This window comes from Ahaetulla prasina, chromosome 5 (genome assembly GCF_028640845.1).
Source record: "Ahaetulla prasina isolate Xishuangbanna chromosome 5, ASM2864084v1, whole genome shotgun sequence".
Classification (NCBI taxonomy): domain Eukaryota; kingdom Metazoa; phylum Chordata; class Lepidosauria; order Squamata; family Colubridae; genus Ahaetulla; species Ahaetulla prasina.
The window spans coordinates 6227958-6246710 of record NC_080543.1 but is presented as its reverse complement, the minus strand read 5'-3'; the positions used below and the strand labels follow the sequence as shown (position 1 = coordinate 6246710).

At 44.5% G+C, this 18753-nt stretch overlaps 1 protein-coding gene across 6 annotated transcripts in view; it reads left to right on the top strand.

Moving 5' to 3' along the window:
- Nucleotides 1-18753, top strand: part of NARS2 (asparaginyl-tRNA synthetase 2, mitochondrial) — a 60521-nt gene that overhangs the window by 9948 nt on the left and 31820 nt on the right. For 3 of the 6 annotated variants that reach the window (XM_058186880.1, XM_058186881.1, XM_058186884.1), the window contains exons 3-6: nt 1148-1257; nt 2842-2962; nt 5221-5361; nt 11136-11216. In XM_058186880.1, the coding sequence (XP_058042863.1) occupies nt 1148-1257; nt 2842-2962; nt 5221-5361; nt 11136-11216 (453 nt within the window). Of the gene's footprint in view, nt 1-1147; nt 1258-2841; nt 2963-5220; nt 5362-11135; nt 11217-12756; nt 12800-18753 lie in introns of those variants that run through there. The other 3 variants (XM_058186882.1, XM_058186883.1, XM_058186886.1) reach the window with 3 other exon arrangements.

The following is an 18753-nucleotide window of genomic DNA, read 5'->3' as shown; positions in this document are numbered from 1 at the left end:
GAATCGGCTTGGCTACTTGCTTAAAGTTCTCCCACTTTCGTTCTGTCCGGTATAATCCTTTATTGTCCAAAATAAATCTCGGCGTTTGGTCGTGGTGATTGGTTCCGCCAAAGCAGAAGAATCCTCGGATCTGGAGCACTTCGGGTTACTGGAGGGAACTTAACCCTTCAAACCCCTTTTTTCTCAGGGGCTTTAGGGAAATTCAACCTCTGCCCTCAGCTCACCCCTTCTCCTTCTCCCGAAGAGGGGGTTTTCCGAACCGCTGGGCAGCAGATTTAAGCTGTCCTAGCGATTCCACAAAATCCAGAGGTTGGTGATCGTAAAGATCACCGCCATCACCTACGGTGCCAAACCGGAAGTCGGGGTTTTAGTTTTTATAGTACTCAGTTTTAAATTTGGCCACTATTTATATAAATTTTTAGTTTTGTTTTTATATTTATTGTATTTTAAATTGGCTGTTAACCGCCCTGAGTCCTTCGGGAGAAGGGCGGTATACAAATGCAATTAATAAAATAAAATAAATAAATAAATCCATCTATCTATCTATCTATCTATCTATCTATCTATCTATCTATCTATCTTTCATTGATCCATCCATCTACCATCTTATTATGTATATCTATTTATCTATCTACCTGTCTGTCTGTCTATCATCTATCTATCATCTATCTCTATCATAGCTATCTTTCATTGATCCATCTACCCATCTACCATCTTATTCTATCTATCTATCTATCTATCTATCTATCTATCTATCTATCTATCTATCTATCTATCTATCATCTGTCTGTCTATCATCTCTCTATCTTTCATTGATCCATCCATCTACCACCTTATTATGTCTGTCTGTCTGTCTGTCTATCTATCTATCTATCTATTTATCTATCTCATCTATCTCTGTCATAACTATCTGTCTTTCATTGATCCATCTACCCGTCTACCATCTTATTATATCTTATCTATCTATCATCTATCATCCATCTATCTATCATCTGTCTGTCTATCTATCATCTATCTATCTATCTATCTATCTATCTATCTATCTATCTATCTATCTATCTATCTATCTATCTATCTGTCTATCTATCTATCTTATTGGCTGCCCGTCTTAGCGATCCAATTAATTCCTGCTTTCCTTCCTGTCCAGGGTTGGGTCCGTTCGGTCCGGTCTCAGAAAGGGATTTTGTTTCTCCACGTCAGCGATGGCTCCTCGTTGGAGCATCTCCAGGTGGTGGCAGATCCACGTTTGGAGTCCAGGTCGATTCACCTTCTCTGGGTAGCTGGGTGGGGCCGAGGGGTGGGCCCGACACTACTTTAGGCTGCACAAGAAGGTGGCTTTCAAAGCAGAACAGAGTCAGAGAATTGGAAGGGACCTCGGAGGTCTTCTAATTCAGGGGTGTAAAACTCGATTTCACTGAGGGCCGCATTTAGGGTTGTGTTTTACCTCAGAGGGCCGGTGTGGGTGGGCATGGCCAGTGCTGGGATCCTACCGGTTTAACAAGCGCTTCGGTGATCGGGCGCTTCGGTGATCGGGAGCCTGCATTAGACGCGCGCTACCCGCGCATGCACAATTAAACAAATAATCACCTGTGTTAGTGCTAGGGCAGGGGTCTGCAAACTTGGCTCTTTTAAGACTTGTGGACTTCAACTCCCAGAACTCCTGGGAGTTGAAGTCCACAAGTCTTAAAAGAGCCAAGTTTGCAGACCCTGCACTAGGGAATTAAAACAGCTGAGCTGCGGCAATCCATCTGCCGCGCTAGTCAGCTGTGAAGATATAGGTAAGTAAAGCGCAGGGTCGGGCGGGCAGGCCTAGCTGATCGTCAGAACAAACCGGTTCACTCCCAGCTGATTGTCAGAGCTACCGGTTCATCCGAACCGGTAGAATCCCACCCCTGGGCACTGCCCTTCTGGGTCCATTTTTGGCTGCGACGGCGTGCTGCAGCGAAAACGTAGCTCATGAGAGCAGTGCGCGGCCTTCCTGGGCTCTGTTTTCAACTGCAAAACGGCCTCCATCCGCCGGCCAAAATGGAGCTGGGGGGGGCCACTTGCGGCCCTCATGAGCTCTGTTTTCAGTGGCAGAGGCACTGCAGGCCAGTCCTTCGCTGTTTCCAGGGCAGCCACGCGAGCCGGATCCGGTCTCCGGGCCTGGCCTGGAGTTTTTTGTTTTTTTTAATTTGCATTTATATCCCGTCCTTCTCCGAAGACTCAGGGCAGCTTACACTATGTTAGCAATAGTCTTCATCCTATTTGTATATTTATATACAAAGTCAACTTATTGCCCCCAACAATCTGGGTCCTCATTTTACCTACCTTATAAAGGATGGAAGGCTGAGTCAACCTTGGGCCTGGTGGGACTAGAACCTGCAGTAATTGCAAGCAGCTGTGTTAATAACAGACTGTCTTAACAGTCTGAGCCACCAGAGGCCCCATTGACACCCCTGTTCGAGACCCAAGACCATTCCAGACAAATGGCTGTCCGGTCTCTTCTTAAAAACCTCCACTGATGGAGCACCCACAACTTCTAGTGGCAAGCCGTTCCACTGATTCATTGCATCTGCGGTCAGGGCAAACACCGGATGGGAAGATCCCTTAAAGAGAGATCCCACCTAAGATGTAAAGAAAAATTTCCTCTTGGCAAGGAGAACGATCAGTCTGTGGATCGACTTGCCTCCAGAAGGTGTGGATCCTCCATCGCTGGAGGTTTTTTAGAAGAAATTGGAGATCCATTTGTCTGAAACGGTGGAGGGTTTGTGCTTCAGAAACACACAAACACACACACACATGATTCAAAGTCCTTCGGTCGACGTTTTTGCCCTAAAACGGTTTGTGGTTTCATTCCAGGACGCTGACTTTTGGCTGTTCCGTGGAAGTGCGAGGGAAGCTGGTGAAAAGTTCCCATAAGGGACAAGGCGTGGAGCTGGCGGCGGAGAATATACGTGTGGTGGGGCCTTGTGACGTTTTGGTAAGGGGATTATTCAGATATTCTCCCGTGGGGCAATTTTGGATCTGGGTTTTTTGCGGCAAGCCTTTTTTTTTTTTTGCAAAGGAATTCAGTTGCAGGCTCATCTTATTCTTGAGTAAAGATTCTGTGTTTATTTGTTTGTTTATAAGTAACCTGAGGATATATACATACATACGTATATATGTTTTCTGAGGTTTTCGCAGGTGTTTGTATGTAGGTCTTTGGTTATTCGGGTTTTCTCCCGTGTAAAATTGGAAGTGTCTTGCCGATGTTTCGACGAAGTCTCATTCGTCATCTTCAGGCTTCAGCTTCGTGCTTCTGGGAGCAATGTGTGATTGCAGCTGTTTCTTCCTTTTTAACTGCTAGTGGGGGTTTGAGCTGATTGGGTGGGAGCTTGGCTGTGCTCTGATTGGATGGGGGTTTTTCTGTGCTCTGATTGGCTGGGGGTGTGTCCAGAAGCCAGACCGTAGCTGCAACATTAGCCATTTCAAACCCCTCCAATCCATACATGCAGCAGACTGTCACCCACTATGAAGATGTAGCACGACCACGAAGCCAAACAACAGCAATGCAGCTCAGCAGCTCAAATCCCCCTGCAACTCAGACTAATCTGAGCACAACCAAGTCCCCACCCAAACAGGACACACCCCGAGCCAATCAGCACAAAAATAACCCCATCCAATCAGAGCACAGCCAAGCTTCCACTCAATCAGTTCAAACCCCCACTAGCAGTTAAAAAGGAAGAAACAGCTGCAATCACACATTGCTCCCAGAAGCACGAAGCTGAAGCCTGAAGATGACGAATGAGACTTCGTCGAAACGTTGCCAAGACACTTCCAATTTTACGCGGGAGAAAACCCAAATAACCAAAGACTTATATACATACATACATACATACATACATACATACATATATATATATTCATAGGTTTTCACGGGTATATGTATGCAGGTTTTGGTATGTTCGGGTCTTTTCCCGTGTAAGATTGGAAATATTTAGGCAACGTTTCAATGAGATCTCATTCATCATCTTCAGGCTTTGGCTTTGTTCTTATGTGAGCTTTGCTTTGCTTTGCTTGCACAATCACGAAGCCGAAAGCACCAGCCTGAAGATGACGAGTGGGACCTCATCGAAATGTCGCCTAGATACTTTCAACCTTACACGGGAAAAGACCCGAATACGCCAAGACCTGTGTGTGCAAATATACATATGTATCTGAGGGTACACATTTGTTTATACGTACCCTGAGGAACGCGGTGGCTAAGATGCTGAGCTTGTCGACTGAAAGGTCGGCAGTTCAGCGGTTCGAATCCCTGGTGCCGCGTAACGGGATGAGCTCCCGTTCCTTGTCCCAGCTTCTGTCAACTTAGCAGTTCGAAAGCAGGTAAAAAATGCAAGTAGAAAAATAGGGACCACCTTTGGTGGGAAGGTAACAGCGTTCCGTGCGCCTTTGCCATTGAATCATGCCGGCCACATGACCACGGAGACGTCTTCAGACAGCACTGGCTCTTCGGCTTTGAAACGGAGATGAGCACCGCCCCCTAGAGTCAGGAACGACTAGCACGTATGTGCGAGGGGAACCTTTATATTTACCCTATCTTTATTATTTTTTACCAACAACTCCAGGCTGTGAATATGCCTAATACTCCTTCCTCCTCCTATTTTTCCCACAACAACAGCCCTGTGAGGTGGGTTGGTCTGAGAGAAAGAAGGACTGGCTCAAAGTCATCCAACTGGTTTTCGTGGCTGAGGAGCAACTAGAACTTGAAATCTCCTGATGATTGGTTCAAAGTCATCCAGTCAGCTTTCAGGCCTAAGGCGGGACTAGAACTCCCCATCTCCTGGTCATTGTCCCAAAGTCACCCAGTCGGCTTTCATGCTGAAGGAGGGACTAGAATTCACAGTCTCCTGGTGATTGGCCCAAAGTCACCCAGTCAGCTTTCATGCCTAAAGCAGGATTAGAATTCACAGTCCCCTGGTGATTGGCCCAAGTCACCCAGCTGGATTTCACGCCAAACGTGGGACTAGAATTCACAGCTCCTGGTGATTGGCCCAAAGTCACCCAGTCAGCTTTCATGCCAAAGGTGGGACTAGAACTCACCGTCTCCTGGTGATTGGCCAAGTCACCCAGATGGATTTCATGCCTAACGTGGGACTAGAACTCACAGTCTCCTGCTTTCTAGCTTAGTGCCTTAACCACTAGACCAAACTGCCTCTGTGTGTTCTATATACTTCGTATACATACTTCCTTCTTTAGGCCTTCCCTCTGAAATATAAAGTCCATCATTCTCTGGAATATCTCCGGGAGCTGCCTCACGTCCGATGCAGAAGCAATGTACTGGGCGCCCTGTTGCGGGTACGCAGTGAAGCCACGGCAGCGATCCACTCCTATTTCAAGGTAATTCCGGTCTTGGGGAACTGCCTGCCACAGGATATATGACCATCAAGTCATAAAGCTGCCAATTCATTGATAAAAGTGGCTGCTAACCGGGAGACCCACATACTGGTAGTCCTTGACTTATGACCCCAATTGAGCCTAATATTTCTGTTGCTAAGCAAGATGTCTTGAGTTTCCCCCCCCCCATTTTATGACGTTTCTTGCCAACGTTAAGTGAATCACTGCGGTTCTTAAGTCTGTAACCCGGTCGTTAAGCGAATCTGGTTTCCTCATTGACTTTGCTTGTCAGGAGGTCGTAAAAGGGGATCACGTGACCCCGGGACACTGCAACCGTCATAAATATGAGTCAGTTGCCGAGCGCCTGAATTTTGATCATGAGCTCAGGGGGAATGCTGCAACGGTCGTAAGTGTGAAAAACGGTCGTGAGTCACCTTTTTTCAGGATTGTTGTAACTTTGAACGGTCACTAAGTGAACCGTTTTAAGTCAAGGACCGCCTGTACTTTAGAATCTGGTTTTGAAATTCTGAGACACACACACACACACAATATAATCATATGACTGCATTTTGGGCCCTTGAAAACCAGCCTGCATTTACAGGTGTGTTTAGCATCCCATATCACTTGACCACAATTTTATTAAAAATCAGTATTTACCTCAGGTTTTCAGCAAAAACACCCCATAGCAAACAATGGATTCGTTTAACAACTCTGGTGTTCACTTCATGACCGTGCATTCGCTTAAAAACTATGGTTATTCACTTAACCAGTTGTCAAACCAGGCCGGTCATGTGCGTGACCTGCTTTGCGACCGTCACCATTAATGGCAGGTTTCATTATGATTGTAAGTCAAGGACGACCCGTATAGATTCTTACGCTCGTGTGTTAACTTAGCTAAATGTATTTTATGTTAATTATACGAAAGATCTGAAGAACCTGATTAGGAAGAGATTATTATGGAGAAATTCAATTTATGTCGCGGGCTCAGAGTTGACAAGGACTGGATAATCAGTAAATATTATACGCGTAATTTTATCGGTTCATTAGCTAGCTCAAAACTCAGCTGTCTGATGACACCTTTCTCAGACTAACAAATTTGATTAAAAGCAGACGCTTTCGCGAGCTAAAACGTGTGTCTTTTAATCAAATTTGTTCGGCTGAAAAGGTGCAACCCTGTTGCCGATTTTGGGCTGTGATAGATTAAGATAGTTTTCCTGCTACATTAGCAGCTGCCTAAGCACGTTTAGGTGCATATAAAGTAATTAAATTTAATTTAATTAACGTTTTAAATTAAAACGGAAAAACATTCATAGCAACAGTTGCCAATAAAATACCTGCCTTTCCTTATACAAGAACGTTTTAGTGATTCGAACCTTGTGAGAACGCTAAATCTTTCGGCCACCCAAAGTTCCTGGTTCTACAAGAATTGCACCATTAAAATTAATTCCTCCCCCCCATCTGCCCTCAAATTAGTTGTGATTTTTGACGACCTCTTTGCAAGTTCCTCAAGGTCTTTTTTGCAAGCTTGGCCAAGCTTGGCACTGGTTTGCCATTGCCTCCTTCCTAGGTCTAAGGGGCAGTGACTGGCCCAGAGTCACCCAGCTGGCTTTCATGCCTAAAATGGGACTAGAACTCACAGTCTCCTGGTGATTGGCCCAAAGTCACGCAGTTGGTTTCATGCCTAAGGTGGGACTAGAACTCACAGTCTCCTGGTGATTGGCCCAAAGTCATGCAGTTGGCTTCATGCCTAAGGCGGGACTAGAACTCACAGTCGCCTGGTGATAGGCCCAAAGTCATGCAGTTGGCTTCATGCCTAAGGTGGGACTAGAACTCACAGTCTCCTGGTGATTGGCCCAAAGTCATGCAGTTGGCTTCATGCCTAAGGCGGGACTAGAACTCACAGTCTCCTGGTGATTGGCCCAAAGTCATGCAGTTGGCTTCATGCCTAAGGCGGGACTAGAACTCACAGTCTCCTGGTGATAGGCCCAAAGTCATGCAGTTGGCTTCCATTCTAAGGCGGGACTAGAACTCACTTGTCTCCTGGTGATTGGCCTAAAGTCACCCAGGCTGGCTTTCTTACCTAAAGCAGGACTAGAACTCACTGTCTCCTGGTTTCTAGCCTGGGGCCTTAACCACTACACCAAACTGGCTGTTAAAAAAAATGATGCATTATCATGCTTGGGCTCCTGCAAATTGGGGTTCTTCAGTAGGTGGACATGCTAGGTGGCCACACTGGGGCTTGTGAGCCTCTGGCTGTGTTTGTTGCCTGCAGACTGCAGGATGGATTGGGGTTCAATTAAAGGGGTTCTTCAGGAGAGCAGGAAATCATGCCTGCTTCATAGCAACAGCCCTGAGACTTATATACCGCTTCACTGGGCTTTCCAGCCCTCTCTAAGCAGTTTACAGAGTCAGCATAATTGCCCCCAAAATCTGGGTCCTCATTTTACCCACTTCGGAAGGATGGAAGGCGGAGTCAACCTGGAGCCAGTCAGGATCGAACATTCTAATTACTGTGCCATCTTCCTTCCTTCCTTCCTTCCTTCCTTTTATCCTCCCATCTTCCTTCCTTCCTTCTTTCCTTCCTTCCTTTTATCCTTCCATCTTCCTTCCTTCCTACCTTCCTTCCTTTTATCCTTCCATCTTCCCTCCTTCCGTCCTTCCTTCCTTTTATCCTTCCATCTTCCTTCCTTCCTTCCTTCCATCTTCCTTTCTTTCTTCCTTCCTTCCTTTTATCCTTCCATCTTCCTTCCTTCTTTCCTTCCTTTTATCCTTCCTACCTACCTATCTACCTACCTTCCTTTTATCCTTCCATCTTCCTTCCTTCCTTCCATCTTCCTTCCTTCTTTCCTTCCTTTTATCCTTCCTACCTACCTATCTACCTACCTTCCTTTTATCCTTCCATCTTCCTTCCTTCCTTCCTTCCTTTTATCCTTCCATCTTCCTTCTTTCCTTCCTTTTAACCTTCCATCTTCCTTCCTTCCTACCTTCCTTCCTTTTATCCTTCCATCTTCCTTCCTTCCTTCCTTCCTTCCTTTTATCCTTCCATCTTCCTTCCTTCCTTCCTTTTATCCTTCCATCTTCCTTCTTTCCTTCCTTTTAACCTTCCATCTTCCTTCCTTCCTACCTACCTTCCTTTTATCCTTCCATCTTCCTTCCTTCTTTCCTTCCTTTTATCCTTCCTTCCTTCCTCCCTCCCTCCCTCTCCATTGACTTTGCTTGTCAGAAGGTCTCAAAAGGGGATCACATGACCCCGGTATATGATGACTGTCATAAATATGAGTCAGTTTCCAAGCATCTGAATTCTGATCACACGATGATGGGAGAGGCCACTACGTTCGTGTGAACAACAATCATAAATCCCTTTTTTCAGTGTCGTCGTAACTTTGAACGGTCACTAAATGAATAGTTGTCACTCAAGGGCTACTTGTATTTTTAGCCAAACGTCACTATAGGTGAGCAAGAACAGGTGTTGCACCAGCCTTAAATTATTATATATTAGCTTCTCTGTTCTTCCTTTTGGGTGGGGAGGTCTTAAAATAAATTAACCTGGTTGTGAATTAAACGAATATTCAGACATTTGACCACCAGAGGGCAGCATGTGTACACCTTCAAGTTCTCGCTGGAAAAATAATTTTATTGCCTTCATGTTATGCCTTTCCTTGGAGGGCATCAAAGCCAAACCAGCTTTGTTTTATCCTTGGACAGCCCTGTAAGGTAGTCCAGAAGAGCGAAGGCTGGGTCATCTAGGGATATTTTGAACCCCATCTCTTCTCACCTCAGATAGATGACCTCTAGTTTAATGAAAAGAAGGATATCGGGGTGGGGGGAGCATGATATCAGTTGATATCATGATATCAGAATAAAATAGAATAGAATAGAATAGAATAGAATTGAATTGAATTGAATTGAATTGAATTAGCGGAGCGGAGCGGAACAGAGCAGAGCAGAACAGAACAGAACAGAATAGAACAGAACAGAATAGAGCAGAACAGAATAGAACAGAGCAGAGCAGAACAGAACAGAACAGAATAGAACAGAACAGAATAGAGCAGAACAGAATAGAACAGAACAGAATAGAATAGAACAGAACAGAATAGAATAGAGCAGAATAGAATAGAATAGAATGGAACAGAACAGAACAGAATAGAGCAGAGCAGAACAGAACAGAACAGAACAGAATAGAATAGAATAGAATAGAATTAATGAAGTGGAGTAGAGTAGAGTAGAACAGAACAGAACAGAACAGAATAGAAAATTTGGAATAGAATAGAGCAGAGCAGAATAGAATAGAATAGAAAATTTGGAATAGAATAGAGCAGAGCAGAATAGCATAGCATAGCATAGCATAGCATAGCATAGCATAGCATAGCATAGCATAGCATAGCATAGCATAGCATAGCATAGCATAGCATAGAAAATAAAATAAAATAAAATAGAGCAGAGCAGAGCAGAACAGAACAGAACAGAATAGAATAGAATTTTTTATTGACCAAGTCTGATTGGACACACAAGGAATTTGTCTTGGTGCAGATGCTCTCAGTGTACATAAATGAAAGGCTCCTACAAAGAAGAGGAAGTCAAAGCTATTCTCCAAAGCAACTGAAGGCAGGACTGAAGGCAGCAATGGGTGGAAACTAATCAAGGAGAGAAGCAACCTAGAACTACGGAGAAATTTCCTGATGTTTAGAACAATTAACCAGTGGAACTACTTGCCACCAGAAGTTATGGATGCTCCAACACTGGAAGTTTTTAAGAAGAGACTTGACAACTGTTTGCCTTACATGGTATAGGGTTTCCTGCTCGAGCAGGGGGTTGGACTAGAAGACCTCCAAGGTCCCTTCCAACTTTATTATTCTATGTTAGATTCATTCACTGCCATTAAGTTAATTTAGGGGTGAAATCCAGCAGGTTCTGGAGAACCGGTAGTGGAAACTTTGTGTAGTTCGGAGTACTGGCAAATACCACCTCTGGCTTGCCACAAAGTGGGGAGGATGCTGCAAAATCCTCTTTCCCTCCCCACTCCAGGGGAAGGATACTGCAAAATCTCCATTCCCACCCCACTCCTGGGGGAAGGATATTGCAAAATCTCCATTCCCTCCCCACTCCTGGGGGAAAGATACTGCAAAATCTCCTGTCCCACCCCACTCCTGGGGGAAGGATATTGCAAAATCTCCATTCCCACCCCACTCCTGGGGGAAGGATATTGCAAAATCTCCATTCCCACCCCACTCCTGGGGGAAGGATACTGCAAAATCTCCATTCCCTCCCCACTCCTGGGGGAAGGATATTGCAAAATCTCCATTCCCACCCCACTCTGGGGCCAGCCAGAGGTGGTATTTCCTGGTTCTCCAAACTCTTCAAAAATTCTGCTGCTGGTTCTCCAGAACCTGTCAGAACCTGCTGGATTTCACCCCTGAATATCATTGATTGCATCGCCTCTGCAGATACGCCGTACGCAAAATAAATACAAATCATTCACATTTTTAATAGCTGCCCAACTCTGATGGAGTCTGGATACTGTCAGTCAGAAACGGTGTAGGGTCTCTTGCTTGGGCGGGGAGGGGGGGGGATGTTGGATTAGATGACCTACAAGATCCCTTCCGACTCTGGTTAATCTGTTAAATCTGTATATTGCCTTCCTTTAAACTTTAATCTCTTAAACTGTTACTGGCCAGGTTGCAGTTGATGAATGGGTAAACCATTCTTAAATCTCAAGTCAGCCGTGATTAAAATAACTCTCGTTTCTTTCTCTCTCTTTTCTTTCTCTTTCCTTTTAGGAGAATGGGTACACCCATATACACACCCCGATAATTACTGCCAATGACTGCGAGGGTGCGGGCGAAGTCTTCAAACTTGAGGTAAGGGTCTGGATCACGGAGCCCCCTACATTTGGTCTCAAATCAGCGCCCATTGCTAAATAGCATTCTTGTCGTGACCCGCCAGCGGCCAGCAGATTCGGACAGTGAGGAGGTTGGGGAGGAATCTGGGCCAGTCCTGGAGTCTGGGGAAGGCTCAGACGAGGGCTCTGCGTCGGAGGCAGAGAGGGGGCCAGGGCCGTATGCCAGTTATCAGCTGCTGTTATGTCCCACTCCTCCTCTGACGGCCGGGTCTGGGAAGTCTGTATCAAGCGTGGCCACGAAGCCTCTGCAGCTTTGCCAAATTCCTATCAGAGTTCTCAGGGCAGGCAGGAATCCAAGGTGTGACTTCAGCAACCAGATGAGACTTTGCCTGACTCAAGGAATGCCAAAAAGCAGATCCTTTATATAGGCCATGGGGTGTGGCTCCATGACTCAGCACTTATCCAGGCCTGCCCCTCCCTTCCTTTTGCTGACGTCGCCTCTCCATTCTCCCGAAGCGGGGATCTGTCCACTGTGTCTTTTCGTCCTCCTGCTCAGCTGCCGGCAATTCTAGCTCGTGGCTGGCTTTGTGCTCACACGCTGTAGGGAGGTTTGTTTGCTCAGTCTGTCTGGGCATGGTGCCAGGGCTGGGGGCTGGAGGCATGCCAGGCCATTCTTCTTCACTATCAGTCTCTGGCTCAGATAGCAGGAGATGGGAGGGGCCCGGCTGAGGAGAGGAGGGCGGGCGAGGCACAACAGCTGCCTTCGGAGTCAGACATCAGTGAGGCAGACGAACAGCTGGAGCCTGTTCCCAGTGTGCGCATGAGCAGAGTTGCCAGACGAAGGGAACAGCTAAAGAACAAGGGTCGACTCAGGAGTAAAGCCACAGGTGGATGATGAATGGCCCTTCCCAGAGGGAATAAAAGAGGAGCAAAAGGAGAGTGGAGTTTGCAGGAGACAATTAGTTCCTTAATAGGTTCGTGACTCCCTGAGACTCCATGTTTTGAAGATATCAGCCTGGCAGCTCTCCAAGCCAGATAAGGTCTGTGACTGTAAATTCTCCCTTGAAAGACTTCGCTGAAGGTGAATGAGAAGAATTAAGAGTAACTTAATTCAAAAGGGTTTTTTGTCAGGACAAGGAGTCTGCTTCGTGCTTTTTGGGGGAAGCCGAGGTCAGTGGAATTCCTCTGGATACTTTTGGTATGCAACTGCTGTCATTTCCCCATCCAGATTCGTAGAATATCGGAGCTGGAAGGGGTCCCCTCAGAGGTCATCTAGACTGACACCCCCCCTCTCTCTGTCTCTGGGATCGGATCCCGCTCTAACAAAGGCAGACAAACCCCATCATAAAATAATCTATTATTATAGAAGAGTACAGGCCAGTCCTGGACTTACGACCATGTGCTCAAAGTTACGACGGCACTGGAAAAAAGTGACTTATGGCCGTTTTTCACCCTTATGACCATTTGCAGCATCCCCGTGGTCCAAATGCTTGGCAAAATGACTCGTATTTATGACGGTCGCAGTGTCCCGCGCGGCGTGTGTGGTGGTCACGTGATCCGCTTTTGCGACCTTCTGAGAAGCAAAGTCAGCGAGAAAACCAGGTTCGCTTAACAACTATATTATCAGCTTAGCAACTGCCGTGATTCACTTAACAACGGGGGCAAGGCATGTCGTAAAACGGGACAAAATCCCCTTAACAACTACTTTTGCTTGAACGGCAGAAATTTCGGACTCGGTTTCGGCCTACCTGTAAGCCAGCACCAATACATCTGCTCGAGCAGAGGGTTGGACTAGAAGACCTCCAAGGTCCCTTCCGACTTTATTATTCTATCTAAAAAGCTTTTTTAAAAAACATGGGAGTTTTTCTCGGTGGTTAAACGCACCTTCCTATCCATTTCCATCTCTCAGCGTTTCCTGCTGCAGCAAAAAATCCTGCTTCGATCGATTGCTTCGGCTGCAATCACTCCTTAACTTAACTCTGATCTTGAAAAAGTCGGTTAAAATATTTGTGACTTCGATAAGATCTCCGCCTTCAAGCTTCGCCTGATTCTAGATTAGATGACGTTCTTCTTCCTGCTGTTTCCAAATTTAAATGTTTCTGATTGATTTGATTACAAGCCGCACTGTTTCGGTGAGCGACTCGCTGTCCTCTTATAGAAAAGCAGACCTAAAATATTAAAATATTAATTTGCGTATCAAGGAACTACTACATTAGTGGCCAAAATTGTGGAAACCTTTTGGGAAAAGTGTATTTTTGAGGTTTGATGGCTAATAACACCACTTTTTGAGGGGAGTTTCAAGATAATCTTATTCCACTGCTGGAATGGCCTGGGAATAGCCCAGACCTTCACCCAATTGAAAATCGATGGAGCCAACCAAAGAAACTTGTTAGTCAGAAGTGACCCAGCAATAAAACCCAGTTAATGGAAGCCATCATTCAATCTTGGTTTCACATTAAAACAGCTGCAGAACTTAAAGACTTGGTTCACTCCATGGGAAGACATTGTAAGGCCATAATTCATGCTAAAGGTTACCCAACTAAGTATTAAATGACACAGTGATAATTTTTGTGTATCTCATTTTTTCCTATGGTGATAATTTTAGTATATCTCATTTTTTCTATGTTTTATGTTTCTTCTTTATACTGTAACTGCTATTCTAATGGCAAATCCTTCATAAAAGTTATTGCATGACATTCTTGATTAAATTATCTTTCCATTGATATATAATTTTATGGTACTGCTCCCCCCCCCAAAAAAGAGGTGTTATTATCTAGTTTTAGAAAATATACTTTTCCCAAAAGGTTTCCACAATTTTGGCCACTACTGTAGAATAATATATTTTTTTTCTTTGATAAACATCCTTTTTAAACACACAGTTTTCTTTGAACTGGTACATCATTTTCTTTAACTTTCTCTTCATACAGGTGCTCTCAAATACATTTACAATATCTTTTGCCTCCTTTAAAAAATACATAAGTGTTATATATATATATTTGTGTAAAAAATATTACATTTTCAAATTTTGGGTTAAACCTTCCTTTCAGTTGCACATATCAAGCATGAAAAAAATCCAGTTAACTCATTAAGTTTAAGTCACTCCTTCCAGCTTATCTTCATGAAGTAAAATCTTTTTTTCTTGACTGAAAGTTTTATCAAAGACTTACAGTATATGGGCCTTTCTTTTTAATCACGAGATCCTCAACTTTGTTAATGTCTTTAAAGAGAATGTCCCAGATTTGTCTTTTTTTTAAAAAGCGAGGACTGAGAGAGATACAGGAATGTTTCAAAAGATCAAGGAACAGCTTTGAATCTGCGGGAAGATAATAGAATAAGAAAGCAAATGTATTTTTCTCTCTCCACAGCTGCATTTCCAGGTGGGGTGTTAAAAGAAGCACACACAAAAAAATAAATTTGATTTATTTATTTTTTTTGGTGTATTTGAAGGTTGTGGTTGGATCTTGGAAGCCTTCAAAAATGATTTTTGCAACAAAACGAATGTATGTTGTTGTTTTTTGCAATCGGAGTTAGAAAGTAAACTTTAAAAGAGGGGAGAGATTAGAAAGGATGGGGTTGACAGCTGCAGCCTTTTATTGTCTTCCCAGATGTGAAGCTTTTAGTCAGATTGTCTATTAGCTCGATTTGCAATTTAATAAGCGCATCTGGTGTCTATAAACCTGCCTGGCTTTTAAAAGGGTTTTTTTAAAAAAATCTATTTTGTTTTTTGAGTTGTACATAATATTATTTCTGTATTTATTGAATTTCTATAGCCGCCTATCGCAATATAGACCCTGGATAGCTCACTTGGAAAGTGACACAGGTTGTCCTCATTTAGTGGCTGCCTCGTACAGAGACCGTTTGCAGTTAAGACAGTTAGGATAAGGGAATTTGGCAATCTGTCCTCACCCTTATGACCGTCACAGGTCTGGAAAATGAAGGAAAAATGGAGAAAGTCCTTAAGCACGGTCACTTCATGACCACTTTGCTTAACAACTGAGTGTCTAGTCAAAATTGGGTCAATTACCAGAGGACTGTGAGTTCTAGTCCTGGCCTAGGCATGAAAGCTGCCTAGGTGACTTTGGGCCAATTATCCGGAGACTGTGAGTTCTAGTCCATCCTCAGGCACGAAAGCCAAGTGATTTTGAGCCAATCACAAGGAGACTCTGAGTTCTAGTCCCGCCTTAGGCATGAAAGCCAACTAGGTGACTTTGGGCCAATCACCAGGAGACAGTGAGTTCTAGTTCCACCTTAGGCATGAAAGCTGACTGGGTGAATTTGGGCCAATCACAAGGAGACTGTGAGTTCTAGTCCCGCCTTAGGCATGAAAGCCAATTGAGTGAGTTTGGGCCAATCACCAGGAGACTGAGAGTTCTAGTCCATCCTTAGGCACGAAAGCCAAGTGATTTTGAGCCAATCACAAGGAGACTGTGAGTTCTAGTCCCGCCTTAGGCGTGAAAGCCAACTAGGTGACTTTGAACCAATCACCAGGAGATGGTGAGTTCTAGTCCGCCTTAGGCATGAAAGCTGACTGGGTGAATTTGGGCCAATGATCAGGAGACTGTGAGTTCTAGTCCCGCCTTAGGCATGAAAACCAATTGAGTGAGTTTGGGCCAGTCACCAGGAGACTGTGAGTTCTAGTCCAGACGTAGGCATGAAAGCCAGTTGAGAGTGCCTGCCTCTCTCTCATCCCAGCCCACCTCACAGAGTTGTTGTGTAGAAAAGAAGTGGAGAAAGTTGCATTGGATATGTCTGCTGAGTTACGTCTGAACATAAGCCAGGATAGAAAGAAAGAAAGATTCGCCATAGAGAGATTCTCAGTCTCCATGCTACATCCACACGGCAGATCTGGCCCATCACAACATCGAAACTGGTAATTAGCCGGCTTACAACTTGCACGCTGCCCGTTCGGGATGGCACTCCGTTCTTCCTTCCTTTGGGTGCAAAATTTTGGATTCTCGTCTACCGTTTCGTGTCTCTGCACATATAGAAGAGCCTTCACTTCCTCTGCGACGTCGACAATGGGTTAAGTGGCCAGTCAGAAAAATCAGGGCGATACAATCCTGGCAGCGCTCAGTTTTTTAAACAGATGAAATTCATTTATGGAAACGTTAAATTAACATGCTTTTAGCTGGTTTCATTGCTCCCGCAGCGAAAATGAACACAGACACACACAAATTGCTATGCAAATGTCTTAAGGGTTGGATAGAAGCTTTCCCCCCCCCCCTTTAAAGAGTATTTTATTTCTAAAAATCCATTCCTTTGGGCCTCCTCTTTCTTCTGATCCGGTCACTTCCAACCTTTTGTATAAACAGGCGATTATCTTTGCAAAATGAGATACCTTGGCTTAAATTTTGGCACCGTTTGCTGGCCGAACGAGTTCGGCGGCTTGGAAGAAATGAGAATTGGTGCTTCAGACTTTCCAGCCAACGTATAAGTCCTCGATTTACGGTCCCAATTGAGAGAAGAATTTATGTTGCTAAGCAAGGCAGGGGGTTTAAGTGACTCAGGTCTGATTTTGTGACCTTTTCTTTTTTAATTTTATTTTAGTACAAATAGTCCATCTGCTATTAAACAGTGTGTCGTCTGGGTACCAATGTTTGTGCAATAACGGTTAAGATTTACAATCATATTCATTATTTAATCTATTCTTAACTTAATACCAATACATTATATATATATATAAAAGCGAAAACCTCTGACGCATTAATCACGAAATCTCCAGAAACGTAAAGCCTACAGACTTGAAATTTGCCACGTATGTTTCTCTTGGCTTCTAGGTTCTCACTAAGAAAGGATTTTTTGAAATGATCATCAGAGCGTTAGTATTTCTAATATTATTATTAACACGTTCTGATGCCAAGGAGTTGTACTCCCCCTCCCCAACCTGAAAAGAAATGTTCCAAATGCAAAACACAAGCAGAGGAGAGGAGTTTCACTTTCAGTTTTACTTTCACAGCAGCAAGCAGCTTTACTACAGAACGCTTGAGCTACGCCACGCCCAGCTTCCTTCCTGTCCCCTTCTTGCTCACACAGCAAATACTGTTTGAGTTTCCAATAGCCCCTCAACTCTCTCACATACTGACAGGATGTTAGCCAGATGAATACCGATGGATGTTCTGCAGGCTGGGACGTCCTGGATGGACGGTTGTCTTTCGAAGATCATTTGACGACCGTCGCCAGGAGGGCTTTTTACCAGGTTCGCCTGGTTCGCCAGTTCCGCCCCTTCCTCGACCGGGATGCCTTATGCACGGTCACTCATGCTCTGGTTACCTCTCACTTGGACTACTGTAATGCTCTCTACATGGGGCTCCCCTTGAAGAGTACCCGGAGGCTCAAGTTGGTTCAGAATGCAGCTACGCGGGTGATAGTGGGAGCCACACGTTGCTCCCATGTAATACCTCTCCTGCGTAGTCTGCACTGGCTACCTGTGGTCTTTCGGGTGCCCTTCAAGGTGTTGGTGACTTTAAAGCGCTCCATGGCTTAGGGCGAGGGTACTTACGGGACCACCTGCTGTTACCGAATGCCTCCCACCGACCTGTACGCTCGCACAGAGAGGGACTCCTTAGGGTGCCGTCCGCCAAGCAATGTCGGCTGGCGGCCCCCAGGGGGAGGGCCTTCTCTGTGGGGGCTCCCACCCTTTGGAACGAACTTCCCCCTGGACTTCGGCAACTGCCGGACCTTCGGACTTTCCGCCGAGAGCTGAAGACCTATTTGTTTGTTAGCGCAGGACTGGCATAGGATTTTAATAGGATTTTAACTAGTTTTAATGTTTTAACATTTTAAAATTTGGGGTTTTATTCTAAATGTTTTAATTCGGCCATTTGTATAATAAGTTTTTTAAATTATGGTTTTATGTGTATACTGTTGTTGTTTCTTATTATGGCTGTAAACCGCCCTGAGTCCTTCGGGAGACGGTCGGTATAAAAATTTAATAAATAATAATAATAATAATAATAATAATAATAATAATAATAATAATAATAATAATAATAATAATAATAATAATAATAATAATAATAATAATCCCCTCCCCCTCTGATCCAACTGCCAGTTGTATTATATTAACACACTCCGATCCAGCTACTTGGGAAATGTCATGAGGGCCTGAATTGGGTCTCCAATAGGAGAAAATCCATGAATAAGGTTAAGTGAGTCATATCCAATTTTATGATCGTTTTCACCAGGGTTGTTAAGCGAATCATGCAGTCCCTTTATTATTTTTACAAATAACTCTGGGCGGCAAATATACCTAAATGGCCGACCTCCTCCTATTAGCCTCAGAACAGCAACCCTGTGAGGTTGTCTCAGAGAGAGAGGGACCTGCCCATAGTTAACCAGCTTTCATTTCTAAAGGAGGGACTAAAACTCACCGTCTCCTGGTGGATGGCCAAAAGTCACCCAGCCAGTTTTCATACCTAAGGCACATCTAGAACTCACCGTCTCCTGGTAATTGGCCCAAATTCACCCAGCCAGTTTTCATGCCTAAATTAGGACTAGAACTCACTGACGCCTGGTGGTTGCCCCAAAGGCTGTTTCTTCCTCCAAGGCTTATTGTA